This window comes from Poecilia reticulata, chromosome 9 (genome assembly GCF_904066995.2).
Source record: "Poecilia reticulata chromosome 9, P_reticulata-male-v2, whole genome shotgun sequence".
Lineage (NCBI taxonomy): Eukaryota > Metazoa > Chordata > Actinopteri > Cyprinodontiformes > Poeciliidae > Poecilia > Poecilia reticulata.
The window spans coordinates 19,453,097-19,476,145 of record NC_088838.1 but is presented as its reverse complement, the minus strand read 5'-3'; the positions used below and the strand labels follow the sequence as shown (position 1 = coordinate 19,476,145).

The 23,049-nt window shown below is 37.8% G+C and overlaps 3 protein-coding genes across 6 annotated transcripts in view; all 3 read right to left on the bottom strand.

Annotated features, from left to right (window-relative positions):
* vps13a (vacuolar protein sorting 13 homolog A) overlaps positions 1-7,348 on the bottom strand; it is a 41,660-nt gene extending 34,312 nt beyond the window's left edge. For all 4 annotated transcript variants that reach the window (XM_008418518.3, XM_008418520.3, XM_017306673.2 and 1 more), the window contains exons 1-15: positions 7,158-7,348; positions 5,494-5,537; positions 5,363-5,405; positions 5,159-5,254; positions 3,852-3,953; positions 3,103-3,212; positions 2,949-3,008; positions 2,808-2,867; positions 2,472-2,552; positions 2,216-2,273; positions 1,578-1,705; positions 1,330-1,436; positions 1,068-1,239; positions 725-787; positions 269-401 (exon numbers count right to left, since the gene is read on the bottom strand). In XM_008418518.3, the coding sequence (XP_008416740.1) occupies positions 269-401; positions 725-787; positions 1,068-1,239; positions 1,330-1,436; positions 1,578-1,705; positions 2,216-2,273; positions 2,472-2,552; positions 2,808-2,867; positions 2,949-3,008; positions 3,103-3,212; positions 3,852-3,953; positions 5,159-5,254; positions 5,363-5,405; positions 5,494-5,537; positions 7,158-7,257 (1,357 nt within the window). In that variant the 5' untranslated portion in view covers positions 7,258-7,348. The remainder of the gene's footprint in view (positions 1-268; positions 402-724; positions 788-1,067; positions 1,240-1,329; positions 1,437-1,577; positions 1,706-2,215; positions 2,274-2,471; positions 2,553-2,807; positions 2,868-2,948; positions 3,009-3,102; positions 3,213-3,851; positions 3,954-5,158; positions 5,255-5,362; positions 5,406-5,493; positions 5,538-7,157) is intronic.
* Positions 7,349-7,657: 309 nt separating this feature from the next.
* LOC103470238 (C2 calcium-dependent domain-containing protein 4C) lies at positions 7,658-10,513 on the bottom strand. Its single transcript, XM_081611154.1, has one exon. It carries the CDS (start codon positions 9,997-9,999, stop codon positions 8,779-8,781), a length of 1,221 nt encoding a protein of 406 aa, XP_081467280.1. The 5' UTR covers positions 10,000-10,513; the 3' UTR covers positions 7,658-8,778.
* Positions 10,514-19,691: 9,178 nt separating this feature from the next.
* On the bottom strand, positions 19,692-23,049 carry foxb2 (forkhead box B2). Its single transcript, XM_008418525.3, has one exon. The coding sequence runs from the start codon at positions 21,680-21,682 to the stop codon at positions 20,720-20,722; it is 963 nt and encodes a 320-aa protein (XP_008416747.1). The 5' UTR covers positions 21,683-23,049; the 3' UTR covers positions 19,692-20,719.

Sequence of the window (23,049 nt, the reverse complement as noted above, 5' to 3'; positions counted from 1 at the left end):
AGGGCAGGCAAATGTGCTTTCAGAGAGGTGGGAGATTGTAACTGAAAGCACATCTCTGTCTGTTCTCACGAGTAAGCAAAAGAATCCAACTCTCTTGTCTTTCATGTGTTATTTAATTTGTGTTAATAGGTGTCAACTCTGACAGCAGTGACATTAAAAACAAAATATTTACTGACAAAATGTATATATGTGACACTTTTACGAGGCTTCTAACTTCAACTTCTGCTCCCCTCCACTGCCCTACTCAATGTTTGGTTTTGAGACTTACTTCCAGTCTTGACCTCCTTGGTCTGTGCCTCAGCCTCGCCTCCCCAGTTCCACATCCAGCTAAGCCAACCCTGAGACTCCTCCTCCTCCATCTGTTTCCCTGGACGATAAATGCGCAGTCCTGCTTTGCTCGCCTGCGGAAGAATCATAAGAAAACTCTGAAACATACCAAATGTATAGTCTGTGTAACATTGCTCTTCAGTAGGAGCAAACAGAGCCAATTTCTGTTTGCTCCTACTGAAGCAAACAGTAGGAGCTGTTGGCTGGTCATGATGTTATGCCTGATGAGTGTAGGTGACAAAATCTACACGTCAACAAGAGGGAGTTGTTGTAACTGTTTCACATGATCAGAAAATATTTCTCTAGTTTTAAAGTCTCAATGAATTCATGGAAATTCCTGCACAGATACATTGTACCTGTCAGAAAATGACAAATATAAAACACCCCAGGTTCTTACCTCCACTTCAGCTTGTTGTCTCGCCAATGTGATGTTGAAAATATCTAAAGATTTCTGTGTAGCCTGGGAGTAACGAAAATCATCACAATTAAAACTCTTTTTAATGTAATTATTGCAATAAATGAGCATTAATCAAATGTTCTTTTTTAAATAAATTGTGATAAACTAAGGCAATAAACTCAGCAAAAAAAGAAAAGTATGTATAAGCATCAACTATACATCAAAATCAAAAAATTAGTTGGCTGTGCATTTTATTCTATGAAGACAAAGCTTGAAATTTTTCTCAAGCAATCCCCTACTAGAAGTTAAAAACTAATTTAAACGCAGTTCATCCCTGTCCCACCTCCAGCTTTTCGAGCAGTTCCACACTGGGCTTTTTGCTGGTGATCTTCTTCTTGTAGAGCTCTCTGTAACACTTCACTGTTTCCCGGTGGCACCGGATGTGTTGCCATGACCACATGTGGAGATGAGGCTTCACATCCACCTCCAAGATGCCTGTGATCACATATTTCCACCTAAAATCCAGGAACATAAAAGCATTTGTGTCAGTAACAGTAGGTGTGCAGCAAGCAGTGGTGGTAAAAAGCACTCAGATGTATTCTGACCATATGTGAGCATTTCTGTGAATGTGGACCTGGGGTCTGTACTTCCTGTATGGCAGATTTCGTGACATCATATCCACTGAGCCCAGCAGCTCCAAAATGCTAATGTACTGGAAAGACAAGAAGTCGGTGATTACAAGGCAGCAGAGCGCGATCTTATCATCCAGTGTTGTTTACCTTAAACGTCTTTATTTGCCTTAGGATTTTCCAGTCAACTTGCACAGACCTGACCTGAATAGAGACGCACTAACCTGAGGCTTGTTGAGTTCAATAGCCACTTCGCTGAGGTTGACCATCAGGTCCACTTTAGGAGAAGAGAAATCCACATCTGATCTTGGATTCATTCGCAGTTTTGCATTTGCAGATATAGGACGAAAGACTGGAAACAGGCAAAAAGAAAAAACATTTTTTTTAGCACAGTTGATTTTGTATAAATAAAGGGGCATGGATTTCTAACCATATGGAACATATTTCCTCTTATTCTCTTTTACAAGAATAATCAATTTAAAAAATTTATACTAGTGGTGGAAAGAAAAATTACAAAAATAATGTTTATGATATTTGCTTATAATCTATGGATTATAAGTATTCACTAGTGGTAGTGATTAAATGTATGTTACATACATATACAGTGCTTTCCAAAACTTTTATTTGTCTTAAAAGTTTTTAAATTTTGGTACGTTATCACCACAAATTTTAGAAAAGTATATTTGGTTACAGTTCTGTGCTGGTCTATCACATAAAATCTGAGCACAGTACATTAGAGTTTGAGGTATATGTGGTGTAAATCATACGCAGACTGAAGAAATAATCTGAAAAGATAACTTTGCTAGGTTTAATCAGATGAACTGTAAATATATTACAAAACAGGAGGCAGTGGCTCACTCACTGAAGTCATGGCTGACAGGAACAGAGGGTTTGATCTCCATGCTGTTCTGCAGACATCGCTATAAAATCAGAAAACAACATCTCTATTAATGTGACTTTTTATTCCTTTTTTACATTCTAGTTTCACATCAGTCTTTTCCTAAAGATCAAATAAAGCATTTCAATATCATTTGCAAAAGACATTTAAATTGTGCAAAGTCCAATTAAAAAGAAAACTACGGTAAATTCGAGCAGGTTAAGACAATCCAGTGACTCACCAGGGCCTCATTTGGACTGTGATTAGAGAAGAGAACCGAGTTGACATTCCAGTAGGCAAACAAGTTGTTCAGCTGAACCAACTGATGACAAGCAAAATACAAACAACTTAGTCATGAGGAGCGACGGAGCTGTTTACTGATGATGATGCATAGAGTTGACATCTAGAGCTTTGGTCCAGAGCCCAGCGCCAATAAAAACTAAAAAATGTTTCTGAGAACTAAACTGACTGGTTGGAATTATAGCGGTTAGCAAATAGTACGCAGAACAACACAAGAAGCACTTCCTAGAAATATCCGTTTAAACGTGACGGAAAAAAGTTTAGTACAATTTCTTACCTTGAAGAAAAGCTTGGAGTGTTCATCTAGCAAACTGGGTTTCCAGTGATTATCAGCTGTCTGTAAAAGCATATATTATATTATATTATATTATATTATATTATATTATATTATATTATAACAAAAGAAATAATAAATTACTTGAAGGCTGAGGTTTTTAAGCGACACTCCAAATGACAAAGGGCAGTTTGGATTAGTGATCTGAGGAGACAAACACATACATTGTTATTAACATCCCTGCAAGCCATTGTAGAGAATTAAAGTCATTTTACTGATATTTAGCTAAAATACTCACATCATCCTCATAGCGAACATGGATGTTGGAGATCTTGATCTGTAGGTTTTTGATCACTTGTGTGACAAGCTTTTCCACAAAGGTGTCCTGCTTCTCCAGCTTTGTGTTCTCTGTGAAAACACAAACAATTTTGAGTATTTGTTCTGAACATTTTTTTCTGTCAGGTTTTACCTTCAACCTGACAGGTGAAAATAAAATAATAATGTCAAAAACCTCTTCACTGGAACGGGCCAGTTACCAATCTCAAAGTTTCCCAAGGTTTTACAAAATTATTGCTTCAAATCAACTACAAATTGCATATAGGTACAAAAGGATTTATTAATTATTGCATTCTGCTTTTTTTAGTGCTTTACACAACGTCCCAACTTCATTGGAACTGGGTTTGTATTTATTTGCAGTCGAGGATTTACATTCTGAGGTTTGATACATTAGCTGTAAATTGCCATTATGATCTGTAGCATCTGCAGAAACACAAGACAAATGCTGCTCAAACAACATGTAGCCTACATTTCTAATTAAAAGTAGTAGCCTTAAGGAGATGAGCAGCTGCATGCTGCTGCTGAAATATGTCATCATATCTGGGTTAATCAGTGATGCCTGCTTGATAAATTACTTTCTAGTTTCGCTTTCACCTCTGCTGGCTTAGCTCATTTTAAACTGAAACTGTAAAATGTCTTTATCTGAAGATAAATATCGTTAGACAGAAACACACACACATCTCTCTTTAAAAGTCGAAGCTGAACTCTGACCTTGTTCTGCAGCCTTGAGTTTTGTCTCCTCTATTCGATCGAGCTCCCTCTGACGAGCCTCCTGTAGCTGCTTCTCCTCCTTTTCTGCATCATACTTTATACCTGGAATCAAATGGCACGCCACAAAAATATTATATTAAATATAAAACAAGTGTCATCTTACATGTCACCAAAACTGGGATAAATTATAGGGAGGTGTATATTGGGCACAAGTAGGCAGTGTGCCTGTTGAAATACTTCAGGGTTAATTAATTATTAAAACCTGATACTAAAGCATAAACTGGTAGTGGAATTTATTAATATGAACAAATAACGAGTGACTCAGACATGTTATTATCAAGGTTTAAACATTTTTAGATGGTTTAACTATTATTGATATCTTATTACAGCAAGAAATTGACACAGCATTTAGTAGAATTGTCTGTTGTAAGGCTGCTCCTAAAAACAGAAGAAAAAAAAAAAAATCAATCGAGTCTCTCAAATCTGCCATTTGAGAAACTTGATTGTAAAAATGATGCAACTTTTTCACAGTTTGACAAAAACATAACTGAAATTATTGCTAGAGGAAATTATATTTAAAAGAGGGATATAATAATTTATTAAAAAGTCTCTTTTTTAAAGGAGGAAAAAGAGGTTAGACACCTCGGATTAAGTTTTGGAAGTGACCTGAGCTTTAATTGTCACATACATTAAATATTGAGACGGGCACAATATTACTAATGTCGAGAGCATGCTTTGCAAAGGCAAGGCAAGACAAATGTATTTGCACAGAACTAGTCATACATACAGTAATTTAAAGTAATTTACAAGAAATGAAGGCAAAGAAACAAAAGAATCACTTGTGTCATTTAACCTGGATCACTGCATTGCTGTCTTAAGAAATCTGTCGACTCTACCGCTGAATTTCAACACAAGGAGAGAAAGCATTACTCCAACAATTAAATCCTTCCACTGGCTTCCTGTATCTTAAAGTGATTTAAATATTTTATGACTTGTTTTCAAACGTCTTCATGTCTGCTGCTTACTTTTAAAATTCACTTTTTACTCTTTTTTTTTTAAATGTTTTTTTTATTTCTCTACTTTTTCCCCTTTTGTGATACACATATTTGGCTCACAAAAGACTTCTCTGTTAACTGTTGCTGATTGCACCTTATATTTGTTGAATTTTATTTATTTTTGCCTTTGAAAAACTACTAATGAAAAGAGTGTTTTACTACCAATAATAGTGATATTTTTTTATCAAAATGTAAAACCTTATGGTATGCCTTCACTGTGTTTTGATGCCAGTACTTAGACGGCGATCTTACTTGCTGTGGGGACGATTAGCAGATAGACTCCGTCTAGCGTGGCCTCCACTGACTGGTTGTAGATGTCCGTCCAGGGAATTTTTAACTCGAGACGTCCTTTTAAGAAACAAAAAACACCAAATAAGAAAATGCTGATCTTTAAAAAAAAAAAAAAAAAAAAAAAAAAGGGATACAAACAGCATCACACAAAGGTAGTAAATTTACCTATGTGACCAGCTCTCACTTTAAAAGGGAGATCAAGTTGACTCTGCAAAGCAGAAATAGAAAAGTCCAATCATACTCAAAGAAATCATCAGCTTCAGAGTGTAACACTAGGCAAGTTATATTTAGCTCACCAAGGCATTTTCCTTTATTTCAAGATTTTTCAGCACAGCATCACCTACAATGACAGAAATATTTTACATACACACACAACAAACTACTGTTTGATATTAGGCTCATCTATGTAGCATTTAGTCACTGTTCATTGCTCTCGTCCAATACTAACTGTGGAGCACAACCCCTCACAAAACACACGCCTTTAAAAACAGATATATGCATCCACTGAATAAGAATACATAAATATTATTAACCGTCTGGCATAAAATCAGTCTCACATTTTACTATTAGTAAGATTATTTACAAAATGCCAAAATAACAACAATATTTCTACTTTCTTGAAAATTGTATACACTTAATTAGTTTTTGGTAAAATTGCCTTTAAATAATATGATTTTTGGGTCAAACGTTGAGGGTATCCATTCACAAGTTTCTCGCATCATTTAACTTTCTGGCAGATATCTTGAAATGTTGAGTAGATATTTACACATAATATCTCTAGTGATGATGCCATCTAGTTTAGGAATTGCACCTACACAGCATGATACTGCCACCTCCATATGTCAAAGTTGGAAAGGTGTTCTCAGCCTTTCTATATTCACTATAACAGGGATCCACAACTCCAGTCCTCAGTGCCACTGCCCTCCAACACACCTGAATTAAATGACCTGGCTTTACAAAACTTAATGACATACCAAGGTGTAATTAATGGTGTTTATACTCGGATGTAATTATTTGAACAGACAGACAAAACAGTCTTTCACCTGGAGACCCACAATTTTACAGAAGTTCTTGGATAAATTCTTTAGATTTTTACACGATGTCTCACAAGAACGAAGTGTTTAAGATATGCCCTAAATACATCCTTAGATGTGCCTCAAAGGTTCTGATTTAACCTGCAATGACAAGCTTTCAAACTAATGACAACATCATCTGGGCTTTTCAAGGTTAAAGGCATAATAACTTTAGAGTAGGTAAATTTCCGACGTTCAAGAACATAATTTTAAAAATCTCTTTCATTATTTTAACATTTAGCAGGTTGAAGTACTTCTAGTTACTGAATTTGCGCTTACATAAACAGGAAAGGTTTAGCCTGATTTCAGGTCAGATAGTGGAAAAGCAATTATATCTGTTTACGAAGCTTCTCTAAATGTCTTGTGTCATCTCTACACGAGGTTTGCAATAGAGGACTGTAGATGAAAATGTAGACTGTCAACTTGGAAAGTAGAAAATATTCAAAAATAATTAAAAATAACAATGTACCGTTTAATCAACTGCAAATACATTTTCTAACCCCATTATGTCTCCGTCAGGTTCTTGGTAACACTATGAAAATACTCGGAATAAACCTGAGGCAAGCCTTAACGTGGTTCCCAAAAAGGGCGGAACCATGAACTGATCCATTCGCAGAAACTTGAAAGACAAAAAGGTAAATATAACCCCAGTTAAATAAAATAACAAGAGACAATGTCTACAGTAAAAATATAAAGGTGCATTTTCTTTCATCAAAATCACCCAGCGGTTCTAATAAACTAATGAGAGACATTTCGAGAAAGGAAAGTGACACTGACAGCTGGGAGAGTCTCCCTTAACACAGGACTGGTGTGGCGAACGTTCATTAGCATGTAGCATGCTAGCATGGAAAGGTGTTCTGATAAAAGACAATCACAAGTTCGGTTACCTCCCCATATGCCAAGCTTCAGCTGCGAGCTGTCAAGGTTCACAACGTAGTCCCCTAAAAAACGGTTGAGGACGTCAACGACCACACTTTCGAAGACCATTTTGACGCTGTTTTCATCTGTGTTTAATCATGTTTACATATAGTGGACTTCTTGAAGCTGACTCAACGTCAGTTTCAGACGTCCATCAGGGAGGTGGTTACGTCACGCCGTATGGACGTTTTATGGCAGGTTGTTATAGCATACAATTAAATACACCCAATTTTGACGACTTAAGGCTATCGAAAGGGTTTTTAATTGTTCATATAACCAAAAAAATCGAAACTATGATTTATACTACATGATTTTCACTTTCTCATTTCAGGAATACTTTTTGTTTCATTATTGCAAAAAATATATAATCTGCAAGATGCTAGAGATCCTGTCAAGCTGTTATATGGTAAAGTATACTGCCATACACTCAAATCTTAATTGAAGATTTGAAGTAATGTGACTTACAACATTAACATATTACTCCTTATCTTTATTAATGAAATAAAACAAAGCAAACATCACTCATACATTTTCTGCAACCAAGCCTTGCAAACCCAGATGTACAATCAGGTGAATGTCTTCTTCTATAAAAATCTAGCAAGAAAATACATTTCAAAAAAGCCACATTTTTTTATTGTCTTAGATACATTTTTTTCTCTCTTTATTCTAGTCTTATATTTCTATAAAAGTCTTAAATTCTGGTTTGAGCAGCATCTTGATATCATTGCTTATTTTTTTATGTATGAAACAATCAATAAAGAAATACCCATAACAATTTCAGAAATGTCATTGTAATCTGAACACAATCTAACAAACACTTAGACCTTGCTTTATAAGATTTCACTTCTATAGGTTCAGCAATGAACATTTTGTCAGCATAGATAAGTTTGCATTTTAATTTAAAAATGTGGAAACAAAGAACAGCCACATTTAACATTGATGGTGGAATAAAAGACTTGATCAAGTTAACCTTCTCATGGCCAAAGTTATACAAAGGCCAGCTGGATTTATTTTGATTTTGCAGTGACTCGCCTTGAGCTTCTTTCTCCAACACATCTTCAACTTTCAGTGTCTGGTAGTTGTTCTGTATTACTGCGTATTTTGTTTTGACAGATTAAAACAAAAAACCCATACCAAATCCTGTCAGCAGTGATGATAAGTAAGTTTATACTTGAGAAGAGTAGTGATGCTAAGAAAAAGCATAATGACAATTGTACTACATCAAAGGTGTTATATAATGTTGAATTACTCACTTTTACACATTTACTAAAGAAATGAGGAAAAGAACAACATAACATCACCAAGATAGCAAAACAAGTGCAGTGTGTTAACATTTTTGTACAAAATACAGCTGTGCCACATTGTGTTTACATCAGTTTGTTTTTAAAAAGTCTTCTATTTAATTATTGTCCTAGTAGCCTCTGTTTTAGGTTAGTGTCCCCTTTCCTACGTTCACTTCGATACTACCTACCTGAGATGCTAATACAACTAAGAGTGGCTAAAAATGAATACTGGTGACAAAGTGCAATCGCAGTGTGATCATAGAAAAAAAAAGTGTTTTTACTAAACTTATAAGATTCAGATCCACTCTTACATCCGATCCTCAGAGGATAACAGCTTGGATAGAGGTTTACAGATCATCCCGATCACTGTTCCCCTCCTCAGAGCTCCCGCTGCAGTTTTATCCACCACTTTTAACTGGAGCTTCAGCTCCATCAGATCCTTGTGGCTCAGCTCTGTGAAGTAGAAATCTTCATTGAACACGGGTCGACGGCAGTTCCTGACGGTGGCGCTCTCCTGGTGCTGCAGCTTGCCCGGCATCAGGCACAAACTCACAGCACAGTTCAGAGTTTGTCGTTGACTTCCATCCAGCAAGCCCTCCACAGACACCACACGCACTCTGACGGTGAAAAAGATTGAGGAAGCACCACTGGAGGATGTGGTGTGCTCAGTGGAGACGCGAACTCGACCTGGGCCCTGCAAAGGAAGGGTGTGTTCATGCAGCAGTCTCTCCTGACAGTGGAGCAGGTCCAGTGGATGGAGAACAGGTGGGGACAGGGTGGGTGGATGTTTATCACTGGTTAGCTGTCTGCAGGAAGATGGTGGTAAACTTAAACCTAGTTTCTTTGGTTTCTTGCTTTTCTCCATGCTATCAATCAGCGAAGGGCAGGATACAGTTTCTTTAAGATGCCGGCTTCTGGATGGGACACTTCTGAGTGATTTGGCACTGGAAGGCGTTTCAGCTTCCACGCTTGCTGCGTCTGAGAAACTTTTGGATACAAAGAGTGGGAAAAACCCTGAAAAAGTTTTTTTCAATGGGGCTGTCTCCTTTACTTGACTGGGTTTTGTGGCAGGGATGCGTCTTTCGAACACATATACAGGCCGTTTTGAATGGAACAAAGACTCTTTCCTTCTAGTGTTGGGACTCTCATAGATCCCAGCCAGGCCGTAGCACTCTGCAGAGTACGGCAAAAGTTTCCCTGGAGCCTTCTGAGGCACTAAAGGGTCTTCAATCTTTTCCTTCGTATCCTTCATTTTAGCTTGAAAAGACGGCCTGCTCTTTCGTGTCTGCTGATGGCTGTCCTGCTGAAGTCGGGTCATCTCAGTTTCTAGCATCGGCTGTCTCTTGAAAAGCCGTGGAGGCAGGCAGAACTCGGGGATGTTGTCTGGAGTAATGATGTTCGTGTGAAGTCTCTGCGAGAGGCCGGTCTTTGTGGAGAAAAAAGCATCCCCGTCGTTTTGTCCAATGTAACGATTCAGTTCCAGAGGAATGCTCTCCATGCTCTCCCTGATCTTCCCAAGGACCCACATAGCTGACTGCTGGCTTCTCACTCAAATGACTACCTTTAAAACAAATAAAAAGTATGTTATTTAGGCAACGTCACAGAAACCTTTGTTCATGCGTTTTCCAAAAGATCCAACGAATATTATTCTCCCACCTGTGATGTCGATAGGTGCCCTTCGCTGAGATCTGAATGCTCTGACGCATGGGGTAGGTTTTAAAGGTTAGTATGAGTTAGTGAGTCACTGGTCTCCCTGCCCCCGCATGGATCAGAAAATGCTGTGCAGGCATACACCCCCAAATACGCTTCACAGGGTTTGTCTGTGTGTGAATCTGGGTGGGTGTCACATCAGATCAGATGCATTGAAGGGCAGTTTGCTGTGATGTCAGCTCTCTGAATTACATTTCCTTTCAGATCACTGGTTCAGTGTGCTTTGCAGGATGAAAATGAGTCACAAAGTGCAAAAATGCTACATAGTTATTAGATTTCTGTCATGTATGAATTGAATGTTATGATAGAGTGCTTTTGCTCCACAAAGTGGATTGAAAACAGGCTCCATGTGTTTAGTAGAAAACATTAAAGAATTCAAAACAAAACCGGAGATTGAAGTAATCATTAAATCTGTTGAAATGTTCCTAATTTTCTCGTGTTACAAACTTTGCTAATCAAAAACCTGGAAGTTTTACTTATTCTCCTTTTCAAAATGGTTTGAGCTCAGTCAGATTTGACTTTAGTCTTGACTTTGACTGGACCATTTCAACACATGAATGTCCTTCAATCTTAAACCGTTTATTTCATGCCTCTGGCTATGACAGTCCATCTGAAAATATGGAATGAGCTTATGGGGTAGGAGTTGATAAGTTTCTTACTTCTTCCTACTTTTCGAGCATGTTAAGATTATAGTGGTACAAAAATATGTGTCTTTTGCATTCCTTGTTCATGTGTATGATTTTATACTTCTATCATGTTCAAAATAATAGATTTTTTTTTATGTATGTTTAGGTATGTTGCCTGGATTCCTAAACATCCAGGCAACATACATCCAGTCTCAGTTTTTTGTATCTTATAGCAAGTGGGTCTTTTTGTATTTTTTCCATGAATGCTCAGATCTGTTTCTTTATACAGCACAGTTTAAAAATATATAGCAAATTAATCCAGTAACATACAAAGGGGTGGATGTGTGATGTAATTTCTATAATACAGGAAACTTACGGGACAATACTAACACAGGAGCACGGTGGGACAGAGGGGTAAAGTACAGTTTCATGGCCAAAACGGGGGACTTGAGAAGTAAGCACCAAAGTTAAGAAGTCTGACTCCACATTGAAGAGGAGAGAGCTTCTTCTTTAACAGCAGTATTCAACATGTGTTGCTTTGGTTATGATGACGTAGATATGAAGCTTTTGTCAGATACCTCAAAGTAGGTATTTGAGTTCAAAGTCAACTCAAATGCCTGTCTTGGGCCGACAGGCCGGTGCCACTGCCTCAAAGAGTCGGTAACCTTTAAACAGCTGGTGATCAGAAACACTGCTGACCTGAAGTCACTACACAGCATAGTGGGTCAAACAGGATAGTGGGAAACCAGATTCATTACTCACACAAAAATTAAAAAAATCTAAAATACTAAGACCTATAGAAACCGATGCAAACTGTTTAAGTTTGTTTGTTTTTTATGTCTTAAAGGTTTGTTTTTACGCCGAAAGTTAGTGAAAAAAAAATGTAGTGATGACTTTTAAAATCTATTTAATCACAAAATATACTTCATAGCCTCCAGTAATGAAGCTGCTTCATCAAAGATTAAATTCGGTCAAGACACGTTCTATCAATCAATGGTTTTGACACTCACACTAGTCTGAATTTTTCATCAAATAACAATGCAATACATGCTTTAGTATACCCCACATACATTTTGGATTCTTTTATCTCGTGGAAACCTAAAAATAACATGTAAACATAGTATTACATATATTATGAAAACATAAACTTATGTGCACTAAAAAGTTGGTCAAATTGAACTTCCTTTCTGCAATTGCTTATTTCCACCACAAGAGGGCACAGGCGGAATGGGCCAATTTCAAGATTTGGATAATATAAATCTTGAAATATAATGTTTGTGAGGAAATAAATACAAATATTGAAACTCTTATAAAGTGTTAGGTCCGTTTACATTTTGTCATGCTCATGTATGCAGCAAAAATAAAGAACAAAAACATGAATAAAGAAACATACACTTAGAAGTGTTTCACATCACTAAGTTTTTAGTGAAAACAATACCATAAAATCATTTTAATTAACCTTAAGATGCATGTCACGGGTTGAGAAAGCACGTGTCAGAGTGTGTGTGTAAGACATATGAGGAATGAAGATGAGGCACACATTCAGTCTTGGACCTCAGATGATCTTTGGGTCAGGATGCTTTTTGTGGTACTGAAGATCAACTTTATTACACTAATAAAACCTTGGAGTGCTCTCTCTAATGGAGAGATAAATGATTAGGAGTCAGAAGAAGACCTTGCCTTTAACTGCTGTCAAAGCTGCAATTAGCGCTAACGAGAGAACAGTACAGCCAACACTGCAGACAAGAGTTAAGCGCTTCCTTTTTAGAACAATAACTTGATGCTTTTTCTAAATTGTATTGAGCTTAATTTTGCTTAATATAAGATATTTCCCTAACTAGTCTACATCATTTCATCAAGACTCATGTGAACTGAAAAATGTGTTATGTTTGAAACCATATCTGTTAATTTATGATTATTATTATTATTTTGCCTGTTGTTTGTCTGTTTACTTCACGAAATCCAAAACTACGGATTTTGGGGATGAAGTAATGAGTGAATGTGACTCATCATTGGATTGCATAACTCCAAACAAAGCTTTTTCACTACAAAGCCCAGTGACAATATGCATTACAGCACCACATCCTATGATTTGTATTAAATTTGTAAGGCTTGAATACAGCTGCTCAGCCATAAACACATTCAAAGAATCCCATTGAATGGGTTTAGATCATTTCTTGATCTCATCTGAAGGCCACATGAAGCCTAGAGGGCTGTAGATATTTACTCTGTGCCTCATCCTCTGCTGACCAAGCTCTGTGATTTCCCACAACCTCCTGTTGTCAGGATTGAGGGTTTTCTGTGTGTTTCTTCAGTTTTCTGTGTTTCTATGGAGTCTCTGTGTTGTCTTGTCAACCCCTTGATTATTCCCAGGTGTCTCTCATTCCCTTTTTTACTCTCTTTGTATTTAAACCCACCTGTGTTCTTTGTTCCTTGTTGGGTTCTTGTCTAACTGTGGCACGTCTGGTCTGCGTCTTCAGTTGTTCCTCTGTGATTCCAGTTGCTACCAGTTCATGAACCTTAGCCTTCTGCTCTACTGCGGTGTCTGGTTTTTGGAACTATTTTGTGGACTGTTTACCATTAAAATCATCATTTTCATCTTTTCAACCTGGGTCCTCCGCGTCTCCCTCACCACCTCACACCACTAATCATGACACCTATGTTGTGACTGACTTCTTGTCGTTATCAGTCATTTCCAATTTTTTGATACCACCAACATGTGATTTATTTTGTCGAGAAGTAATTTCACAACTGGACTTACTGTGCAGGTGACATCTTATCATGGAATTCACTGAACTGCTAGCAGTGACCCGTTCTTTCAGAAACGTTTGTAGAGTCAGTCCGCATGTCTGGATGCTGGATTTGATACGCCTGTAGTTATTGAAGTGTTCAGAATGCCTGGACTGAATGATATGGGCAGGTGGGGGGGACACTTTTGGCAGCATAATGTATCTTTACCGTACAGGACACCGTAAAGGAATAATAGCATGTCAATACCAAATTAGAAGTTTGGCCTTTCTGACAAACAGATGCAAACTATACAAATAATATTTTTTCACATGCAGTCACGTTTTCTGTTTACAATCCCAAAGAGAAAACAAAAGTTCTTTGCAGATTTAAATTTTTGTGTGTTGCTTCTCTTAACTGCCTTGTTAGTAAAACTCAAAATTGAGGTAGTTATCAACTCAAAAAGTTTACATTTTAACATGATGGATGTGGGTGATGAATCCTAAAAGACTCAAACGTTGCAGTTATGTTATGCCATAGTCTGACTGTAGACTTAAATGAAATTACATCTCTTCTCTCACAGAGCACTTAACCTCTGATGAAACTCCTGCAGTGCTTTTGGCCACTGCACTCTTCTTCAGAGAACTGTGCTGAAAAAGTGAGGAAGTCAGAGAGGAGAAACAATGGGAAGGAGGCCAGCATGACTGAACCACTGACCCGATTTGATTGATATCAAAAAGTGTAATAATGGCTAATTAGGTGTAATAATTTGGGCCAATAAAGATGGGTGGCAGATTGAAGATGATATGTGCTGCATCAGGAGGACCTTACTCTGAAGTACTTGTCTCTGGTCCATCCTCAGTCACAGGGATGGATAAATTTTGACCCCGCATAAGTGAATCATTGTGTAATTATAAAGGAGGAAGAGGGACGTGGTTTCTCTAGGGGATAGATCTTGGTGGAGGAAGGATATTTGAAACTTCTGGAGAGGTCAGAGTCAAGACGAATGAGAGAAGAAATTTATGGCAGTGTGTGTCCAGAACGACCAATGTTGCGATCTCTCACCAACTTGGTGACCTGATGAAGTTTTCCTTAGACGCAGGCACTGTTCAATTAGTTTGATTATTTAGTAGTTAATTTACTGCATTCTAGAAACTCAGCTAACTGAGCGAAATCTGTTATATGGATTACAATGATGTTTTAAAGCCTTTAGTTTTATTAATTGTGATAATTTTATGCGTACAAGAAATTAAAACAAATTACATTTCTTAGATCAAAATATTACATTCGACCAATAAAAAAAGCATTTTTCGAACAGACATGTGGTCTCAGTAAACAGTATCTTTAACATCCAATTAACATCCCATATTTGGTGGTACCATAAGTACAGCTTTATTAGAAAATCCTAGAGGCAAATACCCGGCCATCGGCTTAAGATCTTAGCTGAAGTCCACTTGGATTATGGGTTAGTGATCCATGGCACTGGGAAGTCCAAATCTGAATGGCAAAAAAAAGAATAGCACTAACCTGAGAGGTTTGGGAAGGCATGGTTAAAGTTTAGAACTAAATTTGATTGAGCTGGCTATTGTAGTTAAAAATCACCCAATGTAGCCGAATTAAAACAATTCTGCAAAGAAGAGTGTGCAAAAATTTCTCTACAACCTTGTCTGGATTTTTTACCTTAAATAAAAACAGTTCTTTGTATGTAGACTGTTTATATTAGTCTGATATAAAAATTTATTTGACGACGGTATGCCAGTTGTCAAATAATACATTTTCACCTTTACGTCAGTGAAAAACACATGTGGTAAATGTTTCTTTTATACATGTACATATAAAAGTACTATAGAATGTCAAATCAAGAACTAGATGGATATCACAGACTATAAACATAAAATAAAAAAAGAATAAAATGTTCAAAAATGTAAGTTTAGAAGGAAAACTGAGACTGTATCTGATTCTATGTTGTTGTTGTTGTTGTTGTTGCTTAATCAATGCATTTAATTAATTTAAATTTTTTTTTTTTTTAATTTCCAGGATTTCTGGACAAACTCGGTACACATTACATTGAAAGCTGGATTTTTGTGTTATTTGTAAACATTTTGAGTTCATCATAAGTGAACACAAATTGGTTGTGAAGTTTAACTTAAATTAGAGGCATATTTGTTTAAAAATTGGATCTCTGAAGTGATGAATTTGCTGTTAAATCTCTTTTTTAACCCACAACTTGTCTAAATTGATTTTACAAATATATGTATTCTTCATCCTTTTCATTAGGAACATCATGAAGTGAAAAAGATCACATTTGCTGAGATGCAGTGCCTCAGCCATTGTGCTAAAATATCACAGCAGTGCTGCACTTTCCTACTTTGCAAAACGTCTGCATGCACATGATTCACTGATTAACGTCAATCTTTTTTTTTTTCTTTGAAGATGAAGATCTTATTTTTGACACATTTAATTCCATTAAAAATTTGACGAGTACTTCACTTTTTTTTTTTTGCTTCAATATACATTGCCTATTCTCTAAATGCAAGACTTTTGCTCCAAAACAAAGTTTATGTTTTATGCAAAACTGAATGTCTTGTACACATTTCCGATTTTGCTAATATGAAATCATTTTTCCTTAAAAACCTTGAAAAAGTTGAAAATGTTATGTCTTTAGCTTTACATTTATTTTTTTAACAATTTTTTTAAAGAATTTTTTTCAAGCTGTGATTATATGACATTTTTTTTTCCTCATCTCATGTTACAAATATGCCCAAATTACTGCCTGGAACAAAGAATAATATTGAAGTATGTGTGCTCCTGCAGGCGTATGTTGGTGTGAGCGGCAGGTTAGATCAGATGAATTAAGCTGCTCATCATGATGGCCAGCTCTTGCTGATCATTAGGAAAAACGCATGTAGAGTTTGCCACCCTGGCCCCTATGAAGGGCGGGTAATTACCACTAATGCACCATCATCTATGCATGACCGTCACATTATGTTTCAGAGGGCGGACAGTGAAACCTCTGACATGGATGTTTTATTCATCCATAATCCTCAAATTACTCATTTTAAAACCTAATTTTACATGATGAAGTATTTTTCCATGAGTTGATTCATATTAATTTCAGGTAAAATGGGGGCTCCAGTTCTTCTGTGATTGCAGAAGATAATAGTTTTTTTTCACATAAAAAATTAAAACATTGTTTTGATTTTGGCCCAACTATTGCACAAACTAAGAATTATTAACTTTATGACTACCTTAAAGTTACTTTTCTTCTTCAACGTTTGAGTCCACGCGTCACTATATTAGAGCAACACAGCAGCGTTCTCATTGGTCATTATCTAAATAAAAATTAAAGGCACGACCATCAAGTGATACATGCCTGCCTATTAAAAATTAAAAAAGAAGCGAAGAATTAGTTTTCCAACTGTTGCTGTATTAAATAGGGATCAACCTGTTGTTGTGTTCAATAAACTACCATAATATCAGCTCGTACAATTACTTTTGGTGATCTGAGTGATAATACAACTCTGTTTTTCATCAAACACAGGAATCACTGAAAATAAAGCTGGTTGCTTCCACTGCCAAAGAACACCAAGTCATAGTTTTATTTTCGGTTTTATAACTAATAGACTTTTTGAAGATTTTTTTCTGTCCTCCATGATGAAGGAAACAACAGTAAGTAGTCCTCTGCCTTCAGGACGGTCTGGTTGCTTGAGTGGTCAGTGCCAAGTAAGTTAACTTTGATCCAGATGATTGTGGTCTCCTGAAAGGTCTGATTTGTTCATTTAGCTTGTTACCAGAGTGTCAATCAACTTTTTTGCAGAAGGTCTGCTTTACTTGACAGAACATCAAAAATAATCATAATTCAAGCTTTTATACTTGATGAAGATTAACGTGTATTTTCTAACGTCAAAAGAGCAAGAGACACAACTTCCTTCAATCCTTCACAATAACACCATTAAACCATTCTATCAACAATTCTTTGTTAAAGTGCTCAAAGGAGAAATAGTATATTCATTCAAGAGTGAACTAATATTAATGTTCACACTACTTGTTGCTGTTGAACAGATTTATTAAAAATCGATTTCCTCGTGTTTTCACACAAGCTGGAAGCATTCCTCCTTTTCTTGAAGGCTCAGAATGAAAATTATTATAGGCTGTTAAATGTGTTAACTCTGGTAATTGCTGCATGTAGCAATACATGCAGCAAAAAAACAGTAAGAATGATCTATTTCTCTGCTAATTCTGGTAACGTTGCGTGTTACTCTGTAGAATCTCATTGTAAAAAAGTGAAACTGTCATCTTTTGCAAAATTCTAGTTATAGTGGGACCAGTTTATTCCTTGGTTAAAAATAGCATCACCGTCCTACAAATTCCAAAGAAATTTTGCACATCAAGGAATTATTTATTTCAGTTTTTTTTGTTTAATTTTGCTTTCATTTACACAGATAATTCTGCTGAGACACAGCGCCTCGTTCTGATGATAAAACGCTCAAGTTTATACAGAAGAAATTCTGATTATATGAGAGGTATGATGTGAGTGAAACATTAAAATTATTGCCACTTTTTTTCCTAATGCAATAATAATAATAATAATAATAATAATAATAATAATAATAATAATAATAATAATAATAATAATAATAATAATAATAATAATAATGGCTTCACTCTAAACCTAAGAAATGCATTTTATAACAGATTTTATTTTTTTTATATACATTTTGCCAAAAATGTCAATGACATTGACTGGTAACCATGAGATGATTACATCTTTATAAACAACTTGGTGGTTTTCTTTCCCTTTTCTGTTGTTTTATGTTTTGATGTTTTTTAAAAGTTATGGTGGCATGATGTTTTTCTTTTTTTATATATATATATATCTGTGAAAGAATCAAACCTCCCATAATGATTACCTTTGCCTCATTGAAAAGTAGACTAATGTATTCTAAGTAATTTAATTTGTCGTTTTGAAAATATGACTACCTGTGTGTTTGCACCTAAAACACATATATGAACATATGATGTAAAAATCTGCAAGGGGGCACAACAAAAATAGTCGCGCTGAGGCTGCTTGACAGTATGATTTTTACCTCTGTGAATTCGTAATATTTTTGCATGCAGAAAGCAGCTCCTATTTCCCTGCGTGAAAACACACATGTCCATCAGGAGACCTCCTGTGATATTATGACTCCAGAAGCATATAGCATAGCTGTTGTGAAGACTGAAGATCATGGAGGGTAGTAATGGCTGCATTATTACTCCTCTTATTGTGTCTTAATTAGTGGCATTTAATTATGTGCTAATGCAGTGAGGGCTATTAAAGACACTGAGACCTGCTGATTAGGGAATTAAAGAAACTCTCTCACACACACACACACACACACACACACACACACACACACTTCTGCACACTCAGCCTTTCACACAAACACACTCTCAAATCTCAGTTCCCTGTAACTAGAAATTACTGGCATCCTACAGAGAACATGTGTATGCGTGTGTGTACGCGCGTGTGTGTGTTTATGTGTATATCAGACCTAACACAGCGAGAAGGAGTTTGAGGATTTTGAGAAAAAGAAGAAGAAAAAAAACTCTGCATAAGATGGAGAACAATACAAAACAAATTAAAGAGAAAAAACAAGAGTAATTATTTTTAAGTGTATTTTGATTGACACCCAAATATTTTCTAATTCTTCACTCCCACGCATCTCCTCCACTGGTGCATCTCAATTATTTGTTCAGAGGCTGGTGTGACAATGGTGTCGGCTGTGGGTGCCTTTGGGATGCTAAACAGGGGGACAGGAGGTTAAATATAAGTCACTTTCAGTGGGATGAACCTGAGGCTTTGTGCTGCTGGAGTGCAGGGGCTTCAAAGCTTCATTAAAACAGAGCAAACAAAAGAGCAAACTTGATCCGAAGCCCCCACCACCACCTCCACCACGTCTGCGTTTGAAGATGGTGGAGCTGCAGTGCTGAGTGTTGCTGCCTCTTCATCTCAGTCACGTTGTGATCCTCCAGCTCTCTGCTGGGCAAAGACACATCAGCCCAAATGCCCAGTCCAGTCCCACCTGCATGAAGGCTGAGCGTGGCGGCGGCAGGGTTTCAGTCAGGTCACATTTTATTTCCTTTCTTGCATGAGTTTATCTAATAAGAGTTTTTTTTTTTTTTACAGCTTGGCTTTAAAATTTGCTGCCTAAAACTGTAAAATGCCACATTTGCAAAAACTCGTAGGTGTTTTAATTGAGGCATGCTTTATCTTTGTCAAGCAGTGAAAAGTTAAACGGTTTACCTTTGCATCATTTTCAGTAATTCAATATAAGTCAAATATTGGAAATTAGATGTTTCTCTTCTTTTTTTTTCTTTTTCCCTTCTTGATGTTTAATTTTCCAGATAAAAATAAAAACTTAAAAAATAAAGAGGATGAAATTAAATCACAAATGTTACATTTTACTTGAGCTCTATGTAATTTTTTTTTTACTTAATTTCTAACAAGCTGATAGAACCCCACATAATACATATTTTAATTAGTTGCCTATGTTATCTAAAAACAAAGCAATTGCATGCAAATTCCTATGTTCACAAACCATTTTAATTTACAAGTATTTACACTTATGTCAAAGGGAGGGTTTGCTTAGAGGAAATGTGCAAATTCCTGTTGTGCAAAAATGAAAAGAAATGTTTAAAAAATACAAAAGTCAGGATTGAGTTTCAAATTCTTTATAAATATCTTCAGGTAAATAGGATTATAATACAGTCATAACATGTTTAATAAACTGCTAAAGAACAGACAAAAAAGTGCAACAGGCCTAATTATTATTTTTTATTTTTTTAAGAAAGCAAAAGGCCTACTTTTACTTTAGCGAACAGACGCAACGATTTACTGTAAAGAATGACAGCAAAAAATATAATTTCTTATTTTGCATTTAGGAAAGTCTTTTGAGTGAAAGCTTTCTTTGGGATCTGCTTTGTCTGATTATATTCGCCACTTTGGTGGTAAATGCCCTTACAAAGTGTGCAAAATAATTAGGATTTTTAAACACAAAGGTCTAAATGAGAAATTAGTTACACAAGTACGTATTTTTACAACAGTTGACAAGTTTGTGTCTCTGATAGGCCTGTTCTGATTTATTTATCACGGGTTCCTGTAAGAGAGGAAAAAGAGCTGAAATGAACACACTTTTTACCCGGTTAGGACAGCAGCAGAGCCGGGTGCAGCGGGGCTCCCTTCCCCTCCAGCAGATCGCTCTTTTCCATCACCGACCCTGCGGAGCAGAGCTGGGTCGGGCCGGTCTGCATCCCCGTTAGACCGGGCATCGGACCCAGAGACGGGGTCGGCTTTATGGGCACCGGGATCGCGGGCAGCGTTGGCCCGCTGGCGCTGTGGTACAGGCCCTTGGCGGACACGCTGAAGGGCGCGTACTCAGATGATGGCGCGGGCACGGGCACGCCGCTCATGGACTCTGACAGCACGCCGACGTGCGGCCACATGGAGTTGACTACGCTGCTGAGCTGAGGGGGCACCGGGTAACCCAGGTGGTGCATGACCGAGGTGAGAGGAAGCCCGCCGGCCACCACGCCTTTGTAGTCCCTTCCTATGATGTTCTCGATGGCGAAAGGATGCTTGAACCCACCGGGCTGCGTGCAGGTGATCCCCCCGTAGCTCTGGAAGTGAGGGAGCCGACCCACGCCTGCCGGGGCGACCGGGTGTTCGGGGTGAGCCGGCGCGGCGCCCAGCTTGCTGCCTGGGTGGTGGTGGTGGTGATGGTGGAAGTAGTGCATCATTGGGGAAGTCTTGCAGGCCATGTGCTCTGCGCGCAGCACCTTGAAACGCTTCCTCCTCCTCAAGAAGCTGCCGTTTTCAAACATGTCCCCGCAGTCCGGGTGCAAAGCCCAGAAGCTGCCCTTCCCAGGCTGGTCGGGCCTCCGGGGGATCTTAATGAAGCAGTCATTGAAGGAGAGATTGTGTCGGAGGGAGTTCTGCCACCTCTGGGTGTTCTCTCGGTAGTATGGAAAGCGATCCATGATGAACTTGTAAATGTCACTCAGAGGCAGCATCTTGTCCGGGGAGTTTTGGATGGCCATCGCTGTCAGTGAAATGTAGGAGTAAGGAGGCTTCTGGTCGCTGTAGGAGTTTTTCCCTGGTCGGGGCATAGCTGTTACTGATATCCTAAAGCGTCTGCTTTAAATCAACCACTTTTTAGTTATATTTTACGCGTTTGCTTACGTGACAGTCAGTCTCCATCCAGCTGGTTGATTCCAAAAATCTGAGCCATCAAATTAGAGTAACTGCGCTTTATCAACCCAAAAAGGCCTGCAACTGACAGGTAGGATCCTCAGAGGTGCGCGCATCCAAACATAGTTCTCTCTGGATGTCTCTTCGCTGAAACGACGCTCTTTAAAGTTGTGCGCAAAACTCAGCCTGTGCGCGCAAAAGTTGTGAGATCCCCTCGCCTGGCACGGTCGGGTTGTGTGTGGCTCCTCTTTTCTTTCCTCCTCTCCTCCACACGTGTGACGTTCTCACTCGTCGCGCCGTGTTTTTGTAAGCCCCCCCGTAGGTCGTCGGCTCTATTATCTGTTATTCAGACACTTAGGGGACACGTCAGGAGTGAGCAGCGGGCTGTGTGCCTGCGTGAGTCTGTGTTTGTGAATGTGTGTGGAAGTAGGGGTGGTAAGGAGCGAAGAGATGGGGTGAAGTCATGAGAGGAGGGGCGATCTGTGGGAGCGTTTGGTTCTAATCTGCTCTTTGCCAATCAAAGAGCTGTGCCCAACACACTCATGCAGATCTGTAGTGACATATCAGCTGTGTTTGTCTCTTAAACAAACCCGTCCCTTCTTTTCTGCATCACATTGACCTTTGACCTTTGTTTTGTCTACCTTTTAAAGCCTGGTAAAAGAAAATGTACTTCTTTTTTTTATCACTTGCTTGTTGAATAATTTTGACAAACTATTTGTAATCCATGTGACATTTACAGCCATGATATAAAATAAATATTTACATTCTACATTGCGTTTTAAAAACAGGAAATATAATCAGTCCCTTTCACCACTGATAAAAACTACACTATATTTTTCTGCACATTTTGCATTTTTATCAAATAAACACCAATTACTGCTGATGCCTAATACCGGAGCTCGTTGGGCGGAAGGTACGGTACAACCGGGACAGTTCAACAGCCCATCACAGAAAGACACAGGACAAACAACCAGGCAAGTTCACGTTCACTTCCAGTGCTACGTTTAGTGAGACCAACTAACCTAACATTCATCTTTTGGAACTGGAAACCAGGAAACCCAGAGAGAAACGTTTTTGCACAAACCATCACAAACATTTGAGACCAATTTCATTTGATTTGAAGAAGGTGAAGGTAGGTGGGTGGGAGAGCAACTTCACTCATATTAGGAGGATCGGGTGTACAAATGTGCTTTAATGTACAGGTGTAATGTCCCAGTTGACAACTTGTAATTTGCCAAGTTATAGGGTTTATGCATTCGTGTACTGAGGCTGTTAATATATTTTT